The sequence below is a fragment of the Pteropus alecto genome, unplaced genomic scaffold (genome assembly GCF_000325575.1).
Source record: "Pteropus alecto unplaced genomic scaffold, ASM32557v1 scaffold60, whole genome shotgun sequence".
NCBI lineage: Eukaryota > Metazoa > Chordata > Mammalia > Chiroptera > Pteropodidae > Pteropus > Pteropus alecto.
The window spans coordinates 6,971,815-6,989,318 of record NW_006430726.1 but is presented as its reverse complement, the minus strand read 5'-3'; the positions used below and the strand labels follow the sequence as shown (position 1 = coordinate 6,989,318).

General features: G+C 45.3%; 1 protein-coding gene across 1 annotated transcript in view; it reads left to right on the top strand.

Annotated features, from left to right (window-relative positions):
- SCAPER (S-phase cyclin A associated protein in the ER) overlaps positions 1-17,504 on the top strand; it is a 176,281-nt gene that overhangs the window by 117,350 nt on the left and 41,427 nt on the right. The window contains 2 exon segments of the mRNA XM_025050312.1: positions 5,123-5,238; positions 15,228-15,351. Of these exon segments, the coding sequence (XP_024906080.1) occupies positions 5,123-5,238; positions 15,228-15,351 (240 nt within the window).

The following is a 17,504-nucleotide window of genomic DNA, read 5'->3' as shown; positions in this document are numbered from 1 at the left end:
TGACAGTTTGGTTGCAGAAAATAGTTATGGTTAAGCATTTTTCTCACACTGGTTTTTTCCCTGGACACTGGCAGGGATGTGGACAAGTCGAAAGCGATGTCTGAGGAGCATCCGGGCTCACTATGGCGTTATGGCATTCAGGAATAACAAGAGGCCAGTGTACGGAAAGTACCAAGGGACTGGCACAAGAAGTTAGCGTGGTGGGAGCAGAGAGGAAGAGGCCATGGCAGGCTCTCTGCTCCCTTTAAGTCTACCTGGGTTGTTGTGTGAAAGTGATTTGCATTTTTTACTCACAAACTGTGTTTAATGCCATGTGCTTAGGAAGGTGGTTTAATTTTAATGTTCGGATGGCTCGTTATCGAGCCTGCTCGATTTTCCCTTTCTGTCCCCCAGAGGCGAAAGAGTCGTAGGACGTCACAGCATGGTCTCGTCCACTTCTGTGTACACAGATGGGGAGGGATCCAGCGGGAGGTGCTTCTCCTTGAGCTCTCGCCTCTCTGTCACAGCGACCTGTCATACCTCCCAGCTCACTGCGGCTGTGTCAGGGGAACCTTCTCATTTGTTCATCCTTTCGTTCAGCCGCTGGTCTGTTTGGTATTTATCGTCCTGTTTCTGCGCCGGGCTCAGGGCTGCCACTCCTGAGCAGTTGCAGACCGGGAGAACGGGGTCCTGAGTCAGGGTGGACACAGTGGGCTGGGGCGGGACGACGAGGCGAAGTCAGCAGGGCACCGAACGGTCTCCATCTGGCCGTGCGCTGTGGGAGAACACAGAGGTGGCCTGTCACGGGTCTAATCCAGAAGTGCACAGAACCAGAGCCCTCTTGGACTCCAGGGGGAGATTTGTGAGGTTTCATGTTTTTTTTCACAGTTGGTTTTGCTTTTTGCTTTACTTCCTTGAAAAGCTGCAAATGTTAAATTCAAACTTCAGTTTTTCAGTCAAAATTTGGCTTCGAATGGCCTACATCTTCCTGAAATTGGCTTATTTTTTCGTGCTTAATGCCCGGGAGAGCCTGTGCCTTAAGTTTTTCAAGAGGCTGCATTCATGTTGTTGGCGCTGCATAAAAGGCTGCGAGTTTAGTTTTGTTTTGTTTTTAAGGCATAGATGTATACATTAAAACGGTCTGTTTCTACTCAGCCCTTCTCCCCCCGCTGCTGCACTGCCGACCCGGTTGTCCCGTTGTGGAAAGGTCGCCGGGAACAGCAGTGCTGTGCCGTCGCCCCGTGGACAGAGTGCGCTGCTCGGCGCGTCTCTGTGGCCTGCGGTACCGTCTCCTTTGTTTCCGCATTGGAAGGGGCAGGACTCTGCCTGGGCCACGGGTCAGTGTGACATGTTTACGCATTGATCTCCCTCAGCGCAACCTGGTGCTGGTTCGGGGGTTCGCGGCAAACACTCCTTCCCTGTGGGGAAAATGCGTTTCACTCTTCGGTCATGAGGTTCAGTTCCAGTCGGAGACCTCTCCGAGGCAGGAATGGAGGGTTTTATTCTGGGATCATACGTAGAAATTAACGACAATCTGTGCGCAGCTAAAATTGTGAAAAACTATCTATCTTTGTCAGCATTCTTTCTCAAAACTGACTCAGCAACCAGTGACCGAGCGCTGACCGAGTACAGTCCCCTCTGCTCGGTGTTAGGGACGAAGCAGACGCGGTCCCTGCCCTGAGGAAGCCCTGACTTTAGTAGGGACACAAAGAAGGGAAGGTGCAGGGTCTTTCCTTCCAGAAGTAACGGGATGTGCGGAAGCGGAGGTGTGGACAGGTGTGGGCCACGCAGGGGATTTTTGTCGATTTTGGGGCCTGGCAGGTTGGAGGCTGTGAGGGAGGGTCCGGTTCTCAGGGATCAAGGACTGTGCTAAGGAATCGGGGGCCCCTCTCTGTAGACGGCGAGAAAGAGGTCATTCCCGCGGGTCTTGAGAATACAGCCGTCATCGCACATACAGCATCCAGAGCAGGACCACTCAGAACGGGGTCCCCAGGCTAGAATCGAGAGTCAGTTTCAGCAAAGTGACAGTAATTTTATGTCTGTTGCATCTAATATTTGAAAATGTGGGCTCTTGTTTAGTACACCCTTTTTTCCTGTGTTGTTACTTCATTTGTACTGGATTTCACAAAAGTATTGGCATGCAGTGGAGTGAAAAGTCTGAGAAAGAAGAAGACCCTGATTTGTAGGTCAGTGTTTGGGAAGCACCGCTCTGCAGATGGGCCGGTGTGGGGTGAGCCGGGACCCACAGGGGCCGGGTGGCAGGCGCCAAGAGCCTGTGCCGGCGCGTTGGGAACACGCGGCCGGAGCTGGCAGCCTGAATCCATCTGAAAGCTGAGGACGAGAGAAGAGTCGAGAACCGCAGATGTTCTCTTAAGAGTCTGCTGAACATTGCGCCCTTGGCCCATGCTCACTGGCACCGTTTCCCTCCCAGTTTGAGATGTTTTATTCATTTTTTAACACGGTCGTGCATTTGTAATATTGTTAAATATTTTCTCTATAATTCCTGTTTCTCCTGAGTCTAAGAAGAAAAGAAAGTGTGCGATGTGTTTACTCTTCTCTCTTGACTCAGAGTCCTCTGTCGCTCTCCCTCGGCCTGGCATTGGTAAGACTGCAGGTGGGAGGGCCCACCGCCTCCAGATTCAGAATCCGTTCAGTCGCACTGAATGGTCTCGTCCACTCGTTCACGTGGAATGCTGCAGTAGGCAGGACTCACTTGAGGCAGTGTAAACCGAATCAGAAAGGCCATGAGGGAGCTTCCTAGGGTGATGGAAACAGCATTCGTCAAGTTACTTAAGAGCTGAGCCCTGCTCCCAGCTGTGATGTACACCGCAATCAGAAAAAAAAATAGCCAGAAATCATGAAATGTTTAATCCTACCGGTTATCAGGAAGAGGCAAATACAACCCTCAGTAAAGTGGCAGTACACATCCATTAGCACGACTAAACTTAAAAAACACTAATAAAACCAAGTTTTGCTGTGAATGTGGACTATCTGAAATGATCGCTGCACTGCAATATATACACAAATTGGTTTGAAAATTTTGGAAAGCCATTTGGCCATAGCTGATAAAACTGAACCGGTGCACTCTCTCCGACCCAGCAGTTCCGCCGTACGCGTGTCGCTGCCACAACCGTGTGTCACACGTGCCCAGATACATGTGGGAAAAGGTTTAAAGCGGCAACGTCCAGAGTTTCAAAGTGGAAACAACCCCAGCGTCAGTCAGCAAGGGAAGATTTCAGTGAGCTGAGGCATATAATCGGACAAAGATACGGTATCGAGAGGATTGAAAAGAAGACAAAGGAACGTGATTTTCAAAGTCAGGCTCGCCTTCGCATTGGGGCGCGGAGAGGCGTGAGTGCGGCGGGCGCTGGGCGTGTGGCACAGCTTTGTGCTCAGGTTCGTGCTGGTTACAGGGTGGGTGCCATTTGCCGTCACTCCTCCAGCTGTCCGGTTCTGATGAGTGCAGTTCCCTCCGCTAAATACTGACACGGGTTATTGTAATCTCCTAGTTGTGCCGACAATCTAGCATGAGAAGAAACGCTGGCGCCAGCATGAAGGCTTCAAAGAAGTTACTGACCACATCTGGGTTTTCCAGTTTTCTGATTGTTAGTTCTGTTGCAAAGAAACTTTTTTCATTAATAAAATAACTAACTTTTAATCTTGAAAGTCTGAGTTTTTTGTCTAGGTTTCACAGTGCATTTTTTATGGTCTTCAACTCTCCTGTTGTGCAGAGTGAGTGACCGACTCATGTCACACGGCCAGACTCAGACACGTAGCGGAGCCGGCGAACGGTGCTCCACAGCGGGCGGGCAGGGCAGGCGCGTGTGACAGCTTGAGAGTAACTCATGCCGCTCCCTGTGCGTCGCCTCCCGTCACCTCAAAGACATTGTGGGGCTCAGTGAACTGCCGTGTGCTGTTAGAAGTGTAAGGTGGTGTCTGGAGGGGCTGCACGTGAGTCACCTGGGGCCGCCATAACAGCATCCCACGGACTAGGGGGCTTAAACTACAGAAAGTGACTTCCTGCGGCTCTGGAGGCTGGAAGTCCGAGCTTAAGGTGTTGGCAGGTTCGGTTTTTCCGGAGGCCTCTCCTTGGTTTAGAAACGGCTGCTTCTCACTGTGTCCTCACGCGCGGTCTTTCTCTTCATGCTTGTGCCCCCTCGGTGTCTCTTCCTCTTCTCGTAAGGACGCCAGTCCTGCTGGGTTAGGGCTCCCCCACTGACAGCCTCATTTTAACTTAATCACCTCTTTCAAGACTTTATCCTCCGATGCAGTTACATTCTGAGATACTAGGAATTGGGACTTCAACATAAGAACTGGGGCGGGAGGGGACACGCAGCATGTAATGAGTGGCTGTCCTGTTCTGTGAGATGTGACACGGTGGTTGTGGCTGTGTTGAAACACTGACACGGTACACCCCCCGAGTCACTCCTGCCTTCCCCGTGCCAGAGGGGTGCAAAGAGCTTGGAGAAGTATCTTCCCACAAGAACTGTAAACAATTCAGGAAATACATAGAAATAATCAGATTGAGTTCTAACGTGGTTACTTACTGTTTTTCCGAAAAATAGCTGAAGTGGTCAAAAAAAGAGGTGTAGCTAAATGGTTAGATGTTAGATTATCATATTACTGAAGAAAAAACCCTAGGAGAGGAAATCTGGGTAAAAGTCAGTTTGTCTGGTTAGGTGGTAATGCACATTACAGAATGAGCTGAGCTTTGAAAGTGTTGCTGGGTTTTTCTGTGTGAAACGGTTTCCCCGCGGCGTGGAGCGCTTCCTTCCTTCCTTCCTCCTTTACCCCTCTCTAGATCCCAGCTCTCTCTGAGGGAAGCCCGTGCGACCCTTTCGCCAGCACGCAGGTGTGCTCCCCGCCATTCTCACAGAGCACCGAGGCACTCGTCGTAACCGAAACCATTGTATGTATAGTATTTGATTAGCGTTGGTCTCATGCACTAACTTGGAAGCTTCATGGAGGACAGCAAGTCATGCCCCTTGTGTCCACCACTTTTGACCTACAATTTCTAGTAAGCATTTAATGAGTGTTTGTAGGATAAATGAACCAACAGAGTGTGTACAACGAAATATTTCGTTCGGTTATAATTTCACGCCTGGGAAATGGAGCTCATTTCTGTTTGTATTTTCGTATCTAGAATGTGGCAGATCAGATTGCATTTCACGTTGCTGGCGGATTAACAGCCCTTGAACACATTCTTCAAGTAGTGGTTCCAGCCACGAATGTTAACACAATTTCAAGAATCCCTCTCAAGTAAGTATCGTTTTTTACCTTGTCTTTCACATTTCATTCACTGGTGCCCGATGGTTTCCTCATGGGAGACTGCAAGAAAATCGAATGCACATTCAGGCGCGAGCTTACGCTGCCATCAGGGAGAAAGACAGGTGCTCGACTGCACTTGGAAAACTCAAACTGAGCCTGAAAAGTCTCATAAAGGAAATCTTTTTGGTCCTCAGCCTTCTCTAATCCTAAATCAAGGAGAATCGACTGAGGATTAATGAACTGCTGGGCTCTTCTGACTGCTCACAGACATGGACCAGAAATGAACAGCAGTAACAGAAAGCTCACCTTGTGCTGCGTACAGAAAAGAGGCGAGTGCGGGACATTTGACGTCCCTAACCTGGGGAGAGCCGTCCGAGCCCGCAGTTTGCAGTCGCAGCCCAAGAGCGGGGAGCCAGACTGCAGTTGGTTGTAAGGGTCCTGCAAGGCCTTAGACCGAAGGTCTTTCCTGTTCCCTTAAGTCACCCTGCAGTCCCTGACCATCCAGACATGTGCACAGACAGCGTGGCTTTGCTGCCGATGTGCTGCGTTCCTCAGTTGAAACATGCACAGTTTCTGGATATTTTGAGTGCCCACAGTCGAAAGCAGAAATAGAGACAGCACACTCTGCCCGTTCTCTAGGGTGTAGTTCTTGACAAACCTTAAATGTTTCTACAAGCTGGAAGTGGCCGGGTCTTCCTTTTTTTCCTACTAACTCCAGTTTGGAGAATCCGTATAGAAAATTATGCGCATTAAGCCTGCTGTCCCCAGATGCTAAGGTAAACACACTTAGAGTAACATCCTCTAGAATGCAGAGCTTATCGCCAGAACCAAAGATGGGGAAATGTATTTGGTGTTGTTCTTTACGAGCAATGCATAGGTGCTGACAGCAAGCGACGGTAGTACCGCTCATATCGTCCGCAGCTCTGTGTTCACTTTCTTGATGACCCTTGGGTTCCAGATTGGTCACCTCATCATTACCTTTATAATTGGACTTAGTCCGAATCCCATAACATTGTCTCACATTTACGAACAACTGAAAAATGTATTTCTTTAAATCCTGCTCTATCAGACTTGATCATAATGACCATAATTCAACTTTAAAAAAAAAGTAAGTTTGCTTATGAGGAACTTAATTATTTCGCCAGTTATTTTCTGAAGTTAGGAACAAGCTGCCTATTGGGAAGATGAGGTTAAGATGTTTAGAAGGCGACAGGATTTGCAAGAGCAGTGATCCCCCCAACCCCCAGCCTGGCAGCAGGATGCAGCTCAGAACTTTAATCCTTTGTAATAAAGTAATGATAAAGAACTGAATAATACACCTTTATTACTAGAATTAACAGCACAGTTTCAACTGCTCGGAGAAAGTACAGCATTTACAGAAGACGAGTGATCCCTTGCTGGTTAAGTCATTTTACGGCCCTCGGCAGAGGGAAGAAAGGCAGTGGCCCGCGTCACCTCGGGGCAGCCTTTCGTGGAATTGCAGTTTCGTTCCTCTCAGGGAGGCCAGGCGCTGTCTCCGTAGTATGACATCTCCCCCAAAACACGACGAGTTCCTGGTGCAAGTTCCAGAGCATTTTATCATCTCTCCATCCTCTGTCTCACCCAATAAAAAAGGTGCAACTCCGTTCTCAGTGGGGTTGTTGTTTACCGTAATTGCACTGGAAGATGTTGGATTCACGTTTTCTAATGAAAGTTACCAGTTTGGAAACTTTTTTCTTAGCACAGTCTAGGTTGATGCATTCGCTTTCTCTGTAGAAAGCTCTGAAGTAGTATTTATTTGGTTGAAAATTTCTGGTTACCTATCTGCTTAAGAAAACCTTTCACTCGGACGGTCATTGTTAAATCACCCCTGGAACTCTACTCACAAACTGGCTGAGGCTTGCTTGCCATTTCCTTTACGCTTATGCCTTCTGCCAGGAATTGTTTTTATCAAGCCTAGCTGTCAGGTGATTGCCTTACTGAAAATCGGAATCCGTTAGAAATAGTTCTCTGCATTGACATGCGAGTTTACGTAAATAGGGTCACTCTCACTTTTTCAAATTGCTGCATTCCAGTAAAGATGATTGTCAAGACAATTTCTATTAAGTGAACCCAATTTTCTTATTTATTTCCTTTATAAAATCAGCAATGTATTTCAGTGGGGCAAGTGTCAGTTCATTACAGGATTGATGTAGAGCTTGTGGCCAGGTCCTGTGGTGTTAGACATTGTAACATCGCAGTCTTAAAACACTCTACAGCCCTTCCAGAATTATGGATTATGTAGCACTTTCCTAACTTTGCAACCTCTCTTCTCTTGCCACCTTTTGGACTTGGATTCTTGAGAAGCACCTACATAGGATGAAGATTATAGTGTATTTTCCATGTACGTTCCGCAGCCTAACATATAATGAATTTTAGATTAAAATATATTTCTGTAAACATACTCACTTTCCCACTTGGTTAGTTTTTAGAATCGGTCCATAAATATCGGTATTTTTTTCCTTTTTTAAAATTTTATTAAATTCATTAGAGCGATATTGGCTAATGAAATTATGTAGGTTTTAAGTGTACAGTTCAATAATACATCCTCTTTCTATTGCATTGTGTGTTCACCACAGAAAATCAGATCTCCTTCCATCACCATGTATTTGACGCCTTTACCCTTATCTGCCCGCCCTGGTGTTCCCTCCGGTCACCACCATACTGTGTCTGTGCCTATGATTTCTGTTTCTTTGTTTGTCTTCTTTAATTGTTTGTTGCTTTCCGTTTAATATACCACATGCTAATGAAGTCATATGGGTCTTGAGTTTTCCATCTGACTTATTTCACTTAGCATGATATTCTCAAAAAATAGCTGTATTTAAAATTAGAAAGAAAGGGCTACGATACACTACTTAATGTGTTAAAGTCAGCTGGGGAACCGTCAGAGCAGTAGAGTTCAAATACCAGCTTTGCCGGTGTTTGACGTAAGACCTATTTCTGAGAACCTCATTGAGCTGTAGTATTTTTCATCTGGGAAGCGGGGAAAAGATTTCTGTCTCTCGGGGTTGTTGTAAAGATAAAATGCTAATGTGTATGAAGGGCATCGTGAATCGTCATGGTGTGGAAGGGACACCAGTGGCCTTTCGGGCATAATGCAGGATTGTCTTGCATACCGCAAGGTGTGTAACACCCTTTGGCCCCCTAAGCACCATTAAACACCCATTAAATATCCTCGCCCTCCCTGTCATTGTGACAAGCAAATATGTCATCACGCATTTCCACACGTCACCTAGCTTGTAGGCACAACCCTTATTGAGAGCTGTGTGCTGGGCAGTGGAGTCGTGGATTAATAAAGCACTGTCAGCACCCTCGGGGCCAGCTCGTTAGCAGGTGAGCTGAACCGGGAGAGAAGCCATTTAGTACAGCGTGCAAAGTGCAAGTGTGGAAGTGTGTGCCGGGTAGAGGCTGGCATGGGGGGGCGGGGGGACATGGTTAGCTGCCAGAAGGGCTGGAGGACACAGCACCTGAGCCAAGGGGTTTTCTAGCATTTCATTTTATTTTATTATTAGTTTCAGGTATACAGTACGTTGGTTAGACATTTATAGGGTTTATGAAATGATCCCCTCGATGACTCTGTCACCCTGTGGCTCTCCACACAGCCGTCATGTTACTGCTGACTGCATTCCCCATGTGTGCTCCCCAGCCCTGTGACCATCTCTCAGCTACTGATTTGTACCTCTTTAACCCTTCACCCCTCTCTCCCAGCCCCCCAAGTACTAGATTTTAATGAGCAGTGACTCCTCACTCTACGTGGTCGGTAGATTCTGCAACCCTAAGCGAAACAACATATGATGAGACCAGTTTTACCGCTGGCTGATTACTGTAAACAAGAGTGATGTCCCTGCAGCATCTCATCGATGTTAGGGTGAAATGGGGACGTTCGAGGACCTGCAGAGTAGATCCAGAGTTAGCCAGACGAGCAGATCGTCAGCGAGCACAGCGTGCATGAGGCCGCGGAGGCCTGAACTAAATAGCAGGAAGTGCTCAGGGACGTGGAAGCATTTTGGTGTGATTAGAACACAGGTGTTCTAGTAACAAGGAAAATGTTAGAGCACTGTCAGAATAATATCTAAAACATTTAGGTATGCGTGAATTGGCAAAAATGACTAATTCAGGGAAAAGTAAAAGGTATTTATTCCTTATTCGAATTTCAGGGAGAAGAGTTCACATCCATTTGATTCACTCAGCTTCCTGCCATTGCTGCCACTGTCTTCGTTTAAGCCCTGGTGCTTATTCTATTTTAACCAAACACAGAGGAATTCAGTCACTTAATAGACTTTTATTGCCAAGTACATAGCACTTGGCTCAGTACTGTGGGCATGAGTGAGAGAAAACCTTTGCAAAGGAGTTGTTCTGAACCCCAGCAAAACAGCTAGCATTATCAGAAACGCAAGAGTAGTAAAACTGTTGTATAAATACATTACCTTTATTTAACAGAGTCTTTGGCATGTCTTCACTAATTAATCACAGGATGTAAAGGAAGAAGCTAAGGCTTAGAAAGACCGAGTGCTTTATCATCAGTCATCAGATAGGCACCTTACGAAGCTGGTACTTACAGGGCAGTGATGGCTATACTTTCTCATATATGAACATTTAACTTTCACCATTTAATAAAAATGAAATATCATTTCATTAATCTCTTTAAAAAATTACTGTCGTGATCCCTAAGAGTTACTGTTTTTTCTTAATTGTGAATTTGTTCATTTTTTTACTTTTGATGGGGGAGGTGTTGTTTGATTGATTGGTTTTAGGTTTTTACTTTAGTTTTTTTGTAGTGGTTTATTGGCGTGGGTACAGGAAATGGTCGTGGAATCATTTTTCCCACCTACCAGGGTCAAAGAGGGATAAGAAGTGATGTAACCGGAAAAGATGAACCAAAACCACTCGTAACCACTTGTACGTCTGAGAGAAAATATTCAGGGACGATAGAGCAGTGAAGTCTAAAAAAGAACTATAACATCTCCATGTTACTTTCACAACTTAAATCAGGTGGCAAATATGAATAAATTTATCTTAGGATATACTTCCCATCAGTAACAGATGTGGAATTACGGACTTGGACACCGGGTGCCATCCCATGTGTCTGCTATGTCATAGGCCCTCAATAAATGTTAATAAAATGGTAGGTGAAATTTAGAATACAATCCATTGTTAATAAACAATTTCTTATTTCTAGTCAGGCTTATTTTTAATATAATTTTGAATATCTGTTTTTAGATCAAGGTTTACTAAAAGTGAATAACTTTCCCCTAGACAATAAAAGCACAAAACTGTTTGCAGGCTAATTAGCCATAGTAATTGATAAATACTCTTCTCCGGTTGACATATTGTGGCATTTTGTTTATGGCTCAAAAGGCTGCACAGAGATGGTTACAGTTGACAGCTGTTGTACCACTAATAAGATTAAAGTAAAGAAATTAGTTGTGTCGACTTTAATCGACTTTAATCTGCCGTTTAACACTGCAAACCACCTGGGGTCTTCTCCAGAGCCAACATGTTTGATTGTGAATTTAAAATTACATAACCAGATCCTATTTAAGAATATATCTGAACTTACTAATCGTAACCGTCTTGTTATTAGACAAAACAGCGTTTAACACGAGAGTTTAAAATTTAGTGTTTTAATTTGATGTTCCTCTGTATCCTTAAATATATTACTGTAATTTTTGAAACATAACCCTTCTCAGTGGGAGGTTAATTTTAGGAAATGCAGAAAGTCTTATTAGGTTGGTGCTTAAAGTACGTATGGTTTCCCATCTAAAAGTAGAATGTGTTTCTGTGGAATAATAAAATTGCCTATTCTGATTGTACTAAATTCGCCAATTAAATAAAAACCTTTAAAATGACACTCCTAGGTGAAGATTTCTTACTCCTTTTTCTGAGGTGTCCTTACAAGGAGGAAAATCGTTTTATTTAAAAATGTGATGTTATTAAAATGTTACATTGTGGAATACGATATACAATGCAATCATCATTTGTGATTGTTCCATGGAGTTTTGATGCAAATGAAGCGTAGGGTCCATATAATTTGCATCCCCTCAGTGAAGACTGGCTGGTCGGCAGCATTGTTACCATTCCTTGAAGACCCGGTCTTGAGCTGAGGTTTCGAGCTGAGGTTTGCGCTTCCCAGGTATTGGCTTCCCCGCCTAAGTGTCCCCACGTCACAAGCATGGCAAGGGAGGCAAGGCCAGGGCCGTGCGCCCGCGCTGGTCATCACGGTGCCAGTGGGGGAAACTGTCCTCAACTAGCGCTCACGCTGACGCAGACGTGTTACTGTTCACTGCAAAAACACCGTCTCCCGAACTCTGCCACAAGTTTGCCTTCTCTGTGCTCACAAAAGTGTCGAAACTGAATAATCTCTTCCCCGTTAAATTTTCTGCATCATTCTTCTGTCCCCAAGAAAATATCTGAAATATCAATATGAATTCACAAGATATTTTATGTTTAAGTAGGGGGCGGGGCTCCTACCTCTTCATTCTAATGAGTGTTTAAAAAGTAGAATAGTGGAAAATCTGGTTAATTCATGTGTTAATATATTCCAGAGCTGTACATTCTCGTATATTCTGCTTGAAACAGCTGTCGCTTCATTGGACAGCTCTGTGTGCAGCAAGCTCTGTGCTTCACGGTACGAGGGTTCCAGAAGGGGTGGATCGCCAGGGACCTCGCCTGGGAGTAAGTGACAGTAGCTGTGTAGTAGAGTGCAGCGCTCAGTGGTTCCATGCGCGTCTCACGCTTCAGCCACGAGAGCTGGCGTGGCAGCTTCCAGGCGGGCCACTGCCGCGGGGCTCGGCCTGGACCACGGTCCCCATTCTGTAAGTTAGCCCCATCAGTATTCATCACTGAGGTTTTACAACAGATTTATTTGCTTTTAAAAGAGCACGTTTCACAAAGAAGCCACAGTGACTAAAATTGTGTTTTTACTGAGATGTAGTTCACATAGAATTCTAACTGGAGTTAGATCTCCCCAACTTCGGATGGTTCTTTTGACGATATCTGTAGAAGGGATTTTAGTTTGGAGCTTTACAAAAAGTTTAATTTGAGAATGATAATGCAAATAAACTATATGCCATTTACTAAATGTTTAATGCAAAACAAATGTCCTTAGTAAATTACAGTATGTATTGGGGCTCTGGTTTTTAAATACCCACGGCAGTTTTTAAATTTCTGCTCCCTTGACACCAGTGTAAGACAGTAGATTTTGGTAAACCGTGTTTCCTGATGAGTCTTAACTACTGCAAACTGCATCTGGGCATAAACTATGTACTTACTACATACGTTATATTATCAAACCCTCTTAGGCTGCAGCCAAATTGGACTTCTCTGTTTAGCTAGTTTATAATATATTAAGTACTAATCTTAATACCCGAGGTGTACTACACCTATTACGTCCTTTTTGTATGAAAATACGTTCCTGTACTTATTGCCAAAATACTCAGTTTCGTGATGTCTTTTCTCTCCTCTCTTTTTCAAAGAAAACATTTTCAAGGAGAAGACTTAAGTGACATGAGATTCACTCGTGTAGCCATGATTATTTGGGGCAGAAAACCTTTATCTCAACCCAGTCGCAGTGTGCTTTTGACAGGATGGACAGTAAGATTTTAATGTCTTTTGAGAAGATAATTTTTAAAAGCTGGGGCTCTCTGGTGTTATGAGAGCCCTTCCAGCCATTCGAGGGTTAAATTACAGGGAGGGCTGCTGGTGCAGACCACCCAGGCCGAGTTCACAGAAGGGAGCTTTCCGAGACAGGTGCTCTTCAAACAGGTTGTCTTTCCAACAGGTTTGACTGAGTGGACGAGTTTTTCCTGGCCCAAAGCCCCCCACTCGCCCCAACCCCCACTGCGGTTCTTTCTCACTGGAAAGGAGCTGCTTTGTAGAAATTTCTTGGGGGAGTTTTGTGAGCATAAGGTCCTATAGATGCAGATTCCATTCCATACTTTACCAGCAAGTGCATTTTCTTTCATCTAAAACGCAGGGCAGTAGTGCTGATCTCACCAAGTGTTGTTTGCTTTTCCTGTGTATGTCCCTTTACACCTTGTGATAGTCCACAATAAATTTTAGGTAAGTTGTAGGGATTGTATTGAATGAAACAAAAATAGAAATTAAAAATCAAGGCCATATAAATTATTTGTCAAAACCAAAGGTAAAATAGGATACAATTATAAAGCTATAAGGTTCCACACGTCTGATGCGCTACCCTCATTTTTACGTCTTTAGGGATCTGTAACTTTATATGTTAGTAAACCCTACTGTAAAGCTCCAGCACACAAAGCAATGCGGTGTGGGCACATGCTTGACAAAAGTATCAGTTAGACTAGGAAACCAGGGGCTGTAGCCTGCATATTATGATAAAGGTGGATTTTCAAACCAGAAGTAGAGAAAAGGTGGATTGTTCGCTAACATTTTTGGAGTGTGGAATAAATTTAGACTTCTGCCTCATACAAAAATAAATTTTTTAATGATTTGATAGCAAATTATAAAACCATAAAATTGCCACACAGTGATAATCCGAGAGAAAATAAATCCAAATGGTTGGGGACACATGTATAGTTAGCTGACATAGTGAGGTTTTTAAAGGGTATAAGGAAGGGAAGGAAAAATTTACAAGGGAAGGAATTGGTAGACTACCTACAATTACGTAGCTTCCACACATAGCAAAATACCTTAAAAATAATGTAAGCGAAATGAGAGACAGTAGGTAAATTGGAAAATTATTAAGAACCTTTGTTATATTTACAACGAGAGAATTCTTAGAAATCGTTAAAAGGTGAAAACCTCCAGTAAAAAAAAATTTAAATAAAAAGTATAAATAGCAAGTGCCGCTCTCGGGCCCTCCCCCTCCGCCCTGCCGCACGTTGGAGTCGCCCAGGAGCTGCTGGAACAAGCCCAAGGCTGGAGCCCGCCCACCGCGGCTGGCGTCTCTTGGGGAGCAACGTGGGCAGCGTCTGCGCTTACAGGTCTTCAGGGATTCCCACGCTCAGACTGCGGGGGAGCCGCAGGACCCCTGTTCCAGCGCGGCAGCTCTCCCACTGGACAGTGCGTCGGAGCCGCCTGTAGAGTCTGTTGCAGCTAGAACCACTGAGGAGCGCCCCCAGAGTTCATGTTGTGTAGGTTTGGGGTGGAGCCTGAGAATTTGCATTCCGAAAAAGTTCCCACATGATACCGATGCTACTGGTCTCTGGATGCACTTTCAGAATCACTGTGCTAAAGGACTGGTGGTCAGAGATCGAATCAGCACATTTCACATGGGGCTTAAGTGGCAGATTCCATCAGATGTGCCACTTGGGCAGCGCAGGTTTGAATCAGTCTCCAAAGCACGCAGAAGGTGCCCGCTGTGTTTGTTGCTCCCGAGTTTCTCCTGAGCAGGGGTATACCTGTTTTCAGTCCCCAGGAGCAGCATCCTGCTTCGGTCAGTCTCATGTCGGCCTGTTGTCTCTTGGTCCCTGTGCTGAGGCGTCCGGCTCACGTCCCCATGGTCCCCCAGCCGGGCAGCTCCCCTCCAGAGCCCTGGGCTCGAGCCTCCATTGGAGGCCTCCAGCTTCTCCTCACAGGCCCTGTCCCACACCTCCCCTCCCCTGCACCAGGAGACCTGGCAGCAGGAGCTCTGACAGACACCTTTCTGGGCACCATTCAAAGACTTCTAGACCCCGGAGTTCCTAGGCAATGTCTAATCTTAGATTACGAAGACGTTGTCAGGTAGACGGGTAAGTGTGTTTCTGTTTGCTGCTGCACCTAAGACGTGAATAACAGGCAAGTGTTAGGTACAGATGAACACTGGGCTTTGGATAAAAGTGATGAACTTTTTAATCTACCCCCTGGGACTTGCACCCAGTAATACTTGGCTTGGTTTTTAGAGTGTTTTCCATCCTGTGCCCGTTGCTTTGTACCATTCGTTTTATGTATTTTAAATTGTTTAGAGAGCTGCTCAGGTTTTCTGAATGGTGTTTTTCTCCTTCTGTCAGGTCTCTCTGCAGTGCAGTCAACGTTTACAACCTCACCTGCAATAACTGTTCGGAAACCTGCACTGATGTTCTGTTCAGTAACAAGATTACCTTCTTAATGGACCTCCTGATACACCAGTTGACGGTACGTAACACTAGTGCTTTGAGTTAGAAGCTGTTAAGGTTTGAGAAATATTTCCTGTGGAGAAAACTTAAGGAGAATTCAGCTTATTTACTCCCTAGGTGAAAAAAAAAAAAGGTGAAGATGACTGGGAGAGTAAAATAGGGACTGGCAGAGAAACCTCTTAATTTGAAAATCTCATAGCGGATTCTCCTAAATTCCAATATTGAGTGGCTAATCTACTTCTAACACTTGCCAAGATCACAGGTTGACGGTTCGACGGGGGCTTTGGAATCGGGTGGACTCTGAGCCAAACCGTTGAGGCCACGGGGTTAAGCACCATGGAAGGGACGAAGGCTGGGGGCGATGCCTCGGCCCCTCTCTTCCAGCTCAGTTAAGGGGTCAGTTTGAAAGGCATTTCGATGGCCATCGACTGTTTGTTAAGTGAGAAACTCCTCCGTCAGTTTTACTTTTGAAATGCGGACAGCCAGCCAGGCGTAGCCTTAAGTTTCACTTCAGTTCACAGATGTCAAAATAGGTCAGCTCAGTGATTCCGGAGGGTTAGGTCTGTCACCCGCCGTCTCAGAACACAGCCCTGGGGCCGAGAATTTCCCGGTGCCGTTTCTGAGCCCCTGCGATATCGGCGCAGAATCGCCCTCAGGCCGTAGGTTTACAGCGCAGGAGGTTTACTTCTCAGAGCCGATTTGCTTTGACTCAGCACGTAGTTCCCATAACTCTCCCTCACCTGCCTGCCTTTTGCTCTCTTTCCTCATCCATCGGCTTGATGTCTGCGCATTCTGTCTGCAGACCTCGACCCAGGCACGATGGCACCTTCTTTGTGAACCGTCCCCCGCCTAACTGCTTTCCCCAGGTCCAGGTTAGGTGCTCTTCTGATGTGCTCCTGGCAGTCACATCTTTCATAGACCATCACACTGAGTTGTCATTAACTACTTACTTGTCCTTCCCCCACTGGCCATAAAATCAACAAGGATTTATCGTTGTCTCCGAGATGCTAATGCAGGCCTGACACTTAGTATGTTCAGTACGTCGTTAATGAATGTGTTTGTGAAAAAATGGACGGCCACAATCTCAAGCTGGAAATCGGAAGGGAGTGATGAAGTCCTGATAGGCACCCTGGCAGGGAGGGACCTACACGTGTTCCACAGTACAGCAATGACTGTTACCAGCGATGGCACAGGGTCAGCATTTGAGGACTAAATTGTATGTGGTTTTATCTATAAAAGAAGGCATTAAAATATGGGCGAGACATTTTAGCACCGAAATCTATGAGAAATCGCTGAAAGGCAGGGATGAGGAGGAATGACTTCGCGTTTGTTGTATGGCCTTATATCTCCAGCATTTTGATACGTATCACCTCATTTCTTTTTTAAAACATAACGTCAGAATTATTGCCCCATTTTACAGATGAGGAATTGTAAGTTCCAGAAAGACTGGCTTGCGCAGGCCACAGAGATAGCAAATCACAGATTCATCAGAGTCTTCCAAAGCCCAGTGGAGGGACGTTCCATACATAAACCGACTGATACTTGTCAAAGGTGTCACTGTCATGAAAGACCGGGGAAGACTGGGGAACCGTCACAGACGGAAGGAGACTAAGGGGATCTGACCGTTCAATGTAATGTGTGATCCTAGACCAGAAAAAAAGACAGTGGTAGGAAAATTGGGAAATTCAGGGAAGGCCTACAGAACGGTTCGTTTATTGGCTCAGCTTTAGTTTCTGCTCTCAGTAACTGCTGCGGTTTTGTGAGCCGTGAGCAGCAGGGGTGCTGGGTGAAGGGGGCACCGCTGCTTTTCCAAGATCCGGTGGTTTGAAAGTGTTTCAGAATAACAAGTGAACAATAAAAACTAAACCCCATGCCCTTCCAGGTTTGTTTTTAATTTTTTTTTAACATTTTATTTATTTTAACATTTTATGAATTTTCCCCTCTCCCTTCCCCTCCTCCCTCTCCAGGAGTTTTTTTTTTTAGCAGAAGAATAATACAGTTCAACATTTATAACAAATTTACAGGCATTGTGACTACTAAGACATGCATTGTAAAGTTTGCTAAAATGATATTAATTAGGATTCATCTGCACAAAATATATAAACAGACTGGAAGACATAAATATATTAGAAGAGGTAACAATATTTGGAAGAGATGGCCTTTAAAATTGTT